This window comes from Mirounga leonina, unplaced genomic scaffold, assembly GCF_011800145.1.
Source record: "Mirounga leonina isolate KUSES-001 unplaced genomic scaffold, KU_Mleo_1.0 Mir_153, whole genome shotgun sequence".
Lineage (NCBI taxonomy): Eukaryota > Metazoa > Chordata > Mammalia > Carnivora > Phocidae > Mirounga > Mirounga leonina.
In genome coordinates this window covers 9,867,201-9,877,533 of record NW_023270387.1, presented here as the reverse complement: position 1 = coordinate 9,877,533, position 10,333 = coordinate 9,867,201, and the positions used below count along the sequence as shown (strand labels likewise).

Genomic DNA, 10,333 nt, shown 5'->3' with positions numbered 1-10,333 from the left:
CCAATGAAGGGCCAACTCCTGGGAATGGATGCAGACACCACTCCAGAGGGAGGCACCGCCCCAAGCTGGGGCTGGAGAGGGGCATGTAGGACACAAAAGGAGGAGGTGCCTCAGACGCGTGCAGGTGCAGGACTGACCCTGAGACAGGGCCTCCTTACATCTTGCTCCCTGGCAGTCTCACTCACCTGCCTCACCCTAGTGCTGGCCCTGGGACCTGCTCTGCTCCAGGGACTTCCAATTCCACAGTTTAATAGGTAATTTCAACTCTCGGCTCTTCCCAACACAGCCGGACAGCAGCGCATGCAAGAGAATTCCGAGTTGGGTGAAGGTTTCTTCACTCTGCCTAGCTCAGAGACTTTAACTCCAAGGGCTGAGCAGTATGGCAAAGAAAGAAGGAGAGACATCATTATTCTGGAATAAGCCTCATGCGCCTACCTCCATGTTGAAACCTTGGAGCTCAAATTTAGATTGTTATTCCATTGGCTTTGATGCTTTCACACCCCTGGGGTGCCACCAGCATTACCTCCCATTTGTTGAGCACCTACTGTGTGCAAGACAGTCCTATACTCTGCTTTCATATACATTGCTTCCCTCATTAGCCAGTGCCTTAGCTCTATGAGCTTGGTATCTCCTGTTTGTCAAAAGAGGAAACTGAGTCTTAGGGAGATTAAGGAACTCTTCCCGAGTGAACAAGGAAGTGGCAGAACCAGGATTTGAATGAAATCTTTCTGAATCTGATGGTTGGCCATTCTATTTTTATTTTATTTTATTTTTTTATTCTTATGTTAATCCCCATACATTACATCATTAGTTCTAGATGAAGTGTTCCATGATTCATTGTTTGTGCATAACACCCAGTGCTCCATGCAGAACGTGCCCTCTTTAATACCCACCACCAGGCTAACCCATCCTCCCACCCCCCTCCCCTCTAGAACCCTCAGTTTGTTTTCCAGAGTCCATCGTCTCTCATGGTTCGTCCACCCCTCCGATTTCCCCCGCTTCATTCTTCCCCTCCCGCTACCTTCTTCTTCTTCTTTTTTTTTTCTTAACATATATTGCATTATTTGTTTCAGAGGTACAGATCTGAGATTCAACAGTCTTGCACAATTCACAGCGCTTTGATGGTTGGCCATTCTAAAATGAGGATTCCTCTATCAACCTGAGGGGGGAACATTGGAAAACCATCCTTCAGGCAACGTGAACTCAAGACACTGGGTTTAACTGACCTTGTTCACAAGGTCAAAACAAAACCATTGGCGTTTCCACATATGATTCACGTGGCAGACTCGCACCGAGTCGAAATAAATCCCAGTTTGACCATAATGGCTCTTTTTTCTTTCAATTTTTATTGAACACAAGTATTCTGACAGAATGCAAAGTCAAAATTCTCAGTTAGTACTCAGTATTTACACCAGTGAGAATGGAAACAAAGGTGGTATCGATGTTTCACTCGGTAAAAAGTTTATAACAAGAGAGAAGGCCCCCGAAGTACGGAATGCTGGGTAGGGATGTTCATGGAGGTCTGAAAACCACCATCCAGACAGACAGCCTCGAGTGACAGCCTGGGACGCAGAAGGGCTCCATAGAAAAGTGTGAAGACAGTCCCACTTCAGAAGCTGCAGTATGTACACCACGGCCCCCCAGGACTCAGAGCCCCCAAGCACGGCCCCAGGAGTGCCCCCTCCCGCAGAACGTGGCCCTGCCGCTAGTTATGTGAATACATATGTATGGCACATACACATATAGACACATACACATTGGAAACTGGTAGAGTTGAACCCGCCTTCAAAAAATTAAAAAAGGAAAACTATAAGCTTTTATCTCTTAACATAAAAGATAGAACATCTTGAAAATAAAGTGACTCTCTCTTTGATTTTAGAGAAAGCATTGCTCTGGTGGTTTTTGTTTGTTTGTTTTTTGTTTTGTTTTTGCTTTTTTTTTTAATTAAAAAAAATTTTTTTTTTTTTTTTTTTAAAGAAAGGAAAGCTCATGCGTGCAGAGACAAATCTATGTATAATGAGAGAGAGGCAGACCAAAAGGTGGGCAGAGTCTTGGGTGCCAATTAATGGCGGAGCCAGGGTTCTGGGTGGGTGGGGGGGTGTTAGCTGCCCCGGGCTAGGTTACTTGAGGGTCGGCTATTCCTCTTTCTCTTCCGAACCATCAGAACCCAAGTTGTCGTGCCTGGCCACAACCACTGGGCGTGAGATGCACAGTCTCGATGAGGGAGAGCGTGGGCTTGGCTTAGGTAGTCAGCGCCATCAACATCAGAAGATGAGCAACTGCTTCCACGGACAGCCCAGCAGTGGGATGGGCCTGCCGGGTCCCCCCGTCTCAGACACCCAGGAGCTCCCATTCTGCTGTGTGCTCAAAGAACTGTCTGCATGTTCCTTGTGCCTGAGGGGCTGTGAATCTGAACCAGACATTTGTGCAAAGACCCCAGAATCAAAGGGGTCAGAGCTGGGTACACTGGATCCTCCATTTCCATCCCCAGGAGCTGAGAAAATGCAAAATGACCCCACATTTAGCAAATGACAAGACCATTATTTTTCACAGTTTGAAATTATAATCTTAGCGTGTCGCCACTGATCAGACTGCAGAAGCGTCAGAACGTGGGGGACTGTGGCCCGCGGAACGGACGCGGGGGCAGTCTCGCCACCCTAACCTCTTGCTGTTTGTACCTTGGGAAAGGAACGCATGCCGGAGGGCTGACTTTCTGTTTCCTTAGCCTTATCGTCGTCGTCACCATCATCATCACTTTTATTTCGCTTTCTTTGTTTAAAGGCTTCAATTCCTTTTAAGAGTTATGTTTGTTTCCTGAATATTTTTTTTTCTGAACTAGCTGCTATACCTTCCACAACCAAACTATGTTGAAGTTTTATTTCAATACTATGACAAAAACACGTTTCACACTAAAATATTCACGCATCCACAGTGCACAAGCTTGCAGTTTCTAAAGTAGAATGAGAAAAAAAAGCAAAATTTCTATACAAAGGGCTGGCTTTTCCCTTCTCCCCCCTCCCATCCCCCTTAAAGTTTCTGTATTTTCCCCCCCACTTGGTTTCCAATCCAGGAAAGTTGTGTTTATGACTCCAGACAGCAGGTTGGTTTTTTTTTTCTCTTTTGTTTCTATAAATGCTGCCTAAGTGAACAGAAGGCCGATGTTACTTTACTTCAACAGATTTCCAAAAAAAGACACTAATTCCCTGAAGCACAAGTGCTCTTCCGCTCAAATCTAGATTCTGGGCTCAAAAAGAAATTGTATGTATATATTTTATTTGGCTTTCTACAAAAAGGGGATGTTTGGGGTAAAAATGTGTGTTCACCAAGACCAGCCCCAACTATACAATCTTCTCTGCTTCATTCAACAAAGCCTAAGGAGTCCTTCAAAACGAAGGCTGTGGACGCCTGCGGGGCGGGGGCAGATCCTTTTTCACAGATACAGGCAGGTGGTGGCTAATCAGAAAGTGGTCTAACCCCCAAGGAAATACAAGAAGAACTGAGAACCAAAAAAAAAACCAAAAAAGCAAAACCACTCCAGAACGAGATGGATTTTCACCTGAGTTGCACACAGGCAAAAATTTCCAATCAGAAAGAGGGTGGGGTGGGGGTGGGGAGAGCCACTGTAAACAATCATATTTTGTAAAGTTGGCCTGTGCGAAAGCAAGCCTGTGACGACCCTACCCGCCTCTAGGCAGTATTTGTAACTCCAAAAAAAAAAAAAAAAAGAAAAAAAGGCAGCTATTTTACATGGACGTTTAAACACAACCAAAGTCAAACATTTGTCAACTTGTAAACATTGGAAAACAAAGTTGGCAGAAAGGAGGAAAAAAAAAAAAAGAATGAGAAAGAAAAGGAGAGAAAAAGAAATCAGAATATTGCAAACTGAGATCTACCCCCAGAAGCTGCAATTTGGCATTCTTCCTACAAAACAAGAGTCTACGTGGGAATTGAATTCAGCTAGCAAGGGGGACACACTTTGCATACTTAACAAATACAAAGTGAACAGAAATTATAACTTATTTATGGGGCTTTACAGAGTTCAAACTCGACTCAAAGTATAAAAATAAACTTGGACTTTGTTCATTCGTTAGTCTTAGTGCCTGGAAGTATTTCTCTGAAACTGGTCTGTGCCAATTGGGCAACACCAAGTGCGGTCTTCCTGAACCTAGATTTTTTTTTTTTTTTCTGAGCTTCCTAGATTCTTAATTTGGGGTCCTTTTGTTTGATTCTTTAAATGGTTTCAGGGAACAGAGTGTCCTAGTTTGGCTGTGGGTTTAACCTTTTTGTCTCATTTTCTTACAAGTGAGTGCGCATAGCGAAGGAACCCTTTCTATAAACCTACAAAAAGGAGATCCCATGTTTATCTGTTTAGTTTTTTTTTTTAAAGGCAAAAGACACTAGAGGAATGAGATGTGTGTGTGCGTGTGTGTGCATGTGTGAGATATTGGGAATGCTCTGGTGAAGCTGTGGTGTCACTTTTTACTTTGATCTGCTCGTTTCTTGTCACCCATCATGCTTTGCTCTCGTTCTCCTTTGTTTGTGTGGCGTCGTTGGGGACCGTCTTGACTTCGGCTGGCGCTGACTTCGTTTCTGTCTCCTGGCACTCCGACTTTGCTTCTACTGGGCCCTTCCTGCAGAGAATTGGGAAAACAGCACTGAGACCACAATCGCAGTAACTCACCCTTCCACCGGGGCTCCAGCTCAGAGCAATGGTCTCCACCCTTGGCTGCATGCTGGAATCACCTGGGGGCTCTAAAAATCACCGATTCCTGGGCCAGCGCCCCAGGAATCCTGATTTAATTGGTCAGGGCACGATGACTTTTAAAAGCACCCGAGTGACTCTAAAACGGAGCCAGAGGAGAGCTGCTGAATCAGAGGAACGAGACCTTCCCCGTTCCGGCCCTCACCCACTGCCGGGGGCCCAGGGGTCCAGTCCTTCCCTGGGGCAGCGGAAGGGGGCAGCAGAGGTGGCCTTCTCCTCACCCCGACCAACCACCCACCCACTGCAGAAGCACCCGCTCAGCTTGGTATAAACGATGATGCTGTGCTGGGTTCCCCAGTACCCACTCCAGGGGTCTGTCTGCGAACCGCCTTGCTCTTGCCTGTCCTCACTCCCAGCACACCCTGCGCTCCGTGTTTAGGGTGGGAAAATGCTCTTTGCTACTGAGGCAGTGTTCCACGGCATGAGAGGCTAGAGAGGGCTGTCACGCTACAGGTGGGGACGGGGTGGGGGGGAGTCGGGGGCTGCTGAGTGGGCAGGACTAGCGGAGTCCTACTTCTTCAGATTCAGGGCTCCCGGGGAGGGTCCCCTTTCGGCTGAGGGCAGCACGACCGCTCATCTGGGGGACAGGAGCCTCTATAAAAACCTAGGTCTGACTCTGCCTTATTCAGTACCAGGAGTGAAAGTCTGGTCTAAGGACACACTGGGGCAAGTAGCCTCAGACCCCGGCTCCAGCTGCATTTTGGCATCATGGTTAAGACATCTTTAAGCTTAAGGACCTTCCCTTGAAGTTGGAGACCCAGCAGTCATTCGGTGCCCGTGAGCTCTGAGTCTTCCCAGACATTCCCAGGAGAAGCAAGAGTAGCTGGTGGTCGTGGGGGGTTTGTGGGCATCCGGGCTGGAGTGGGACAGGGCCTTCTGGACCACATCCTCTTCCCACATGGGCCTTGGGGCCTGCCTCTTTTCTTCCCGCAGAACAGTGCCGTTCGGGGGTGGACTCAGCCTGGCCCTGGCTAACACTCTGTCTGTGGGCCCCGGGGGGCCGATAAGGGCACCTTGGTCTCCTTAGCTCGCTTCCCAAGCTATGCTCATCAGTGGCCCGACGGCAAGTCCTCCCCCGCTCCCCCCAGGGAAAAGAGAAGCCACTGCTAGGATGATAAGGATAAGACATAATTAACATGGCCTAATTAGTGAGCAGGCGGCTGCTGCCTGGGCCCTGCCTGCCTGCCCCCCTCCTCTCTCTCCACCTCATCCCAGCCCCTCGCTTGACAGTTCCCGCAGAGAAGCCAGGAGTAGGCTGAAGACACGTCTCACAAACAGGACACAGCACGGACACACACCACCACGGGACACAACCCGACCACAGCAGACAGAGAGAGGCCGTACTCGGTCTTTGCTGGTGCAGGCGGAACAGAGCTGTCTGCAGTGGAAGGAGCAAGCTCAGGGGCTTGGCCACTGGCCCCAGCGGCGGGAGCAGGAGAGCCCAGGGCTGCAAAAACATCCTTTGCAAGGTCAATATCTGGGGTCTTGAAGTTCCCTTCGTCCATTTTAAAGTCCTCGCCCTGGGCAGGGTTTGTGGTGCTGACGGAGGCAGCCTCGCTCTTCGGGCTAGTGAGGCCCGTGGCTGCCTCGGTCGGGCTCTTCGCGGCGCCGGGCTGGGTGGGCTCGGGGTCCGGGCCTTTGGTGCTGGGAGCCTCCTGCTTGGCCTGGGGGGCTTCCGAGGCAGGGGCGGCCGCTGCTGCCGTGGCGGGGCCTGGCGCGGGGGCCGGCTTGCTGGCCGGAGGGGCCTTGGAGGCCTCCCCCATGCTGGCGGGGGCGCTCGGGCTGAGCACAGCCCCCTGGTTAGCCAGGACACTAGAAGACAGATTGCTGGCAGCAGGGGCTGAGCTCGGGGTGTCACTCAGGTCAACGAGAGGGGCGACCTTGGGGGCTGAAGCGGGGGGTGGGGAGGAGGTGGCGACGCCGGGCCCCTTGGAAGGGGTGGCCTGGCCGGCGGGCACAGAGTTTGAGTCGGGTGTGGCCGTGGCCGGGGGGGCAATACTGGAGGTCAGGGTGGTGGTCTCACTGGTGGGGCTGTTCTGAGCAGTGGCAAAGGTTTCGGTGACAGTGTCAGAGTTAGCGGTGACGGTGGTGACAGAAGGCAGCATGTCCTCAACAGTGGCTGTGGTGTCGGCAGGCAGCCTGCGGGGAGGACAGGAAGTAGAAGAGAACAGACAGTGAAGCTCAGACGAGATGGAGAAGCAGGGGAAGGGCTGCAGCGGAGGAGGGGGGCGCAGGCAGGGCGGGCAGGGACGCAGAGGCACAGACAGAGGCCCACAGAGAGACGAGGACGGTGGGAGGAAGCACAGGCCCAGGCGGGCAGAAGAGGAGACAGGAGACACAGAGCAGGCGGCAGTCTAAAGGGACCTGCGGGCCCTTCCTCCCCGCCGATGCCCCTCCAGCTCTCTGCGCTAGGCTGCCTTTCCTACAGCCCTGTCGGGGCCTTCCCGAGCCCCGCCTGCACCCCAACTCAGGAGGGGCAGGCTTCAGTCCGGCATCCGCTGCTTGCCGGTGTCCTAGGCCCCCCGAGGAACAGACTCCACAGGCAGTGATGGGGAAAGTCAGGAGGAAGGCAATGAGTGCTCCCAACGGCCCCGAGGAGCCACGTGGGCTCTCCAGCCCGAGATTTTGTGCTGCCATTCAACTCCACTCCCTTCAAACCCACAGCACTCAGGACAGCCAGCAGTCGTCACAGGCTCAGCTGGGCCTGGTTCCTGACAGAGGGTCCCCCAGGCCTTTGAGAACAGGAGGGTGGGGGAGCTTCACAGCCCCTCACCTTCTCTCACCCTTCTGGGAAGAACGCAGAAAGCCCTAGAGTTCTTCAAAGTCCTGAGCAGAACCCGCGGAGCCTCTCAAAGCTCAGCCTCTCTCAATGAAGTTTTGCCCCCTTCGGCTGTTTCCAGGATGTGTGTGTGACTCGGGAATGGGGTCTAGAGGTCCCACTCATCCCAGGAGCCCTTTCCGAGCACCTACAGGCCCTTAACAGAACCCAGAATGCCTTCTCTCTAGGGAGAGAGGGGGGGTCAGGCATTTCTGGCCAAGGGCTCCACAATCTAGCCTGCTTGTTTGGCTGGGAGTGGTGGGTGGGAGGCATGGGAGGTGTGGGTAGGGTGACGAGGTGGGTGTGGGGCTCTGCTGACGAGGTACGGCCCCTCCCCGCCCACGTACTCGGGCTCTGTCAGCGGTGTGGTCTCATTGGGCTCCGTGTGTTTCCCTCCATCGTGGTTTGGGGTCCGCTCCTCCTCAGTCCGCACCTCCACGATGGGCTCCTTGGACTCATCTTTCCTGTGGAGAGAGCGGCTGGTTCAATCCCGGGCTGCTGGGGCGGAGAGGGGGCTCCTGGAGAAGCCAGCTACAGCTCGCGGCACCTGGGCCCGGCCCAAAGTTGGCAGGGGTGGGGGTGGGGTGCAGCTCAAGCCAGGCCCAAGCGCCTGAGCCTCGGTTCCCACTCGTGCTATGTGACCCTGAGCACCTGACTTGCTCACCCTTGCTTCCATCTCCTCATCTGTAAAATGGGGTAAATAAGTCTCTGCCTTGCTGAGCTGTTTCACGTTACCTGAGATAATGAGTGTACGTGCTCAGCACAGTGCCTGGCACAGAGAAGTGCTCAGGTAATCCGTATTTCCGTCCAGAGCCCGACACATGGTGGGGCTAACAGCTCACCCCTCGCTCTGTCCCTTCCTGCCTTGAGTCTGTGAAGGCTCCTGCTAACTGGCTCAGGATCTGTTTCTCCAGAGATGCTGGAGGGGACGGCATCTGGAGCTTCAGCTCCGAAAGGACAGGGAGTTTTACCTGTTCTGTGCGTGGGTGTAACGTCGGGCCGGGAGTAGTGCTTTGCTCCATAGTAGCTGCTCAATAAATATTTCCTGGGAGATGTATGAGTGAATGAATGAATGAGTGAATGAATACATGAATGAATGACAGCAAGGCAAGTAGGTCTCTCAAATGCTATGGCAGGTTCCCTCCGGTTCAGCTCTGAAAATTCCCCTCATTTTCATTTATGCAGGGATTTTCAAACTTCTCTGAAATTCTAATATGCTAGATGTGAGGTTGGGCCCAAGCGTTGGCTTTGCAAACACGTACCCCCAAAGGCTGTGCTCTGAGAAACATTTCTCCAATGAGATGGCTCCGTTGCTGGCCCCCCGCCCCCCCCAGCCCGGGGCAGAGCCCAGACCCCAGCAGTGGCAAGTGGGTCTGTACTCACGAGAAGGCGGCTTTGCCCTCCTCCATGTCCTTGCCCTTGGCTCCGGGCCCGGCCTTCCCACACAGGTTGACGGCGATGCACATGAGCAGGCCACATTTGTTCAGGAAGTAGCAGGTGATGTCCACCACCACCAGGAGCAGGACGAAGATGACAATGAGGATGCCCACGATGGCCCCGGTGCTCAAGCCTGATGTAGGGCTGCCGTTGGCTTGAGTGGGAAGGAGGGAGAGAGATGGCCGGCAGTTACTACACTGCCTTGCAGACTCCTGCGCCCTGTGCAGAGCGACAGCCCCTGGGGCGGGGGAGAGCCTACAGGACACAGTCATGGCATTTGTGTCGAGAGGGTCACCTTCCGTGGGGCCTCTCTATACCCTGGTGTCGAGACGGCAGAGTCTCTTTGTATCTTTGAGGGGCGGACGGCAGCTGTATCTCACAGACCAGCGGACAAGGGCATGAGGCACCCACAAGTCAGGATGCAGGTGGGGACTGGGAGCTGTGTCTCCATCCTGGTGCTCAGTCTCTGAGCCTCCCCCCGACCCATCCTTAGCTGATCTCCCCGTGAGCCCGGCAGCAGGCAGGCAGGAGATGGTCACTGGTTTCGGGCTGGACTGTGGCTCCTGGGAGTGGTCAGGGGCAGGGTCCCAACTGGGCAGCAGGGGGTTCCCAGGGCTTCCTGTGGGCTTGTGCTGACATCAGGCACAATGGTATGCCCAGAATGCTACCCCACTTCCTCTCCTCTTTAGGACCAGCTCCAGAGGATCCCAACACTGGACGATGGACATGGTTTATCCATCATTGCACCCAGGGAGCTGAATGAAGCCCATTTACTCTGGAGACATGGAGGTCTGCCCAGCCCCGGTACGCAAGGTGAAAAATTTGGGTATACTCACCATCTGGGAGCTCAGGCACACTTGGACCAGACTTCAGGAAACCCAGGAGACTCACCCAGAGATGCAGGTCCACACGGACAGGCACACTCACACTCAGGGCAAATACCCTCCGTGCCCACGACAGACAGACCCACATTCTCACATCCGAGCAGTACCCAGCAGTACCCAGCACTCCCGTTCTGGCTGGGCTCACTCTGAATGACTTGGCCTCTGTGTCCTTCTCCCCTGTTGTCCATCTACAGAGCCCCTGGGCCCCGGGGGATTGATGGTTTCACAGAAGGGCCCAGGCTCAGCTCCCTAGGCCCCCTTGTGATAGCTGTGAGTTGGCTGAGGTGGCCCCCTGACTGGTGAGTCCCTCCAGTGTCTGGGAGACACGTGGTTATGCTCTGGGAAGCCAGGAGCCAGCAGGGCTCTGCCCACAAGTCAGCGTGGAGACCATGACCTCAGACTGAAACATGAGCACGTCTGCTTCATTTTTCT

General features: G+C 53.2%; 1 protein-coding gene across 4 annotated transcripts in view; it reads right to left on the bottom strand.

Moving 5' to 3' along the window:
• Positions 1–1,979: 1,979 nt before the first annotated feature.
• NCAM1 (neural cell adhesion molecule 1) overlaps positions 1,980–10,333 on the bottom strand; it is a 299,415-nt gene continuing 291,061 nt past the window's right edge. For 2 of the 4 annotated variants that reach the window (XM_035008954.1, XM_035008955.1), the window contains 3 exons: positions 8,964–9,171; positions 7,928–8,044; positions 3,713–4,631 (listed from right to left, as the gene is read on the bottom strand). In XM_035008954.1, coding sequence (XP_034864845.1) covers positions 4,511–4,631; positions 7,928–8,044; positions 8,964–9,171 — 446 coding nt within the window. In that variant the 3' untranslated portion in view covers positions 3,713–4,510. Of the gene's footprint in view, positions 4,632–7,927; positions 8,045–8,963; positions 9,172–10,333 lie in introns of all 4 variants that reach the window. The other 2 variants (XM_035008956.1, XM_035008958.1) reach the window with 2 other exon arrangements.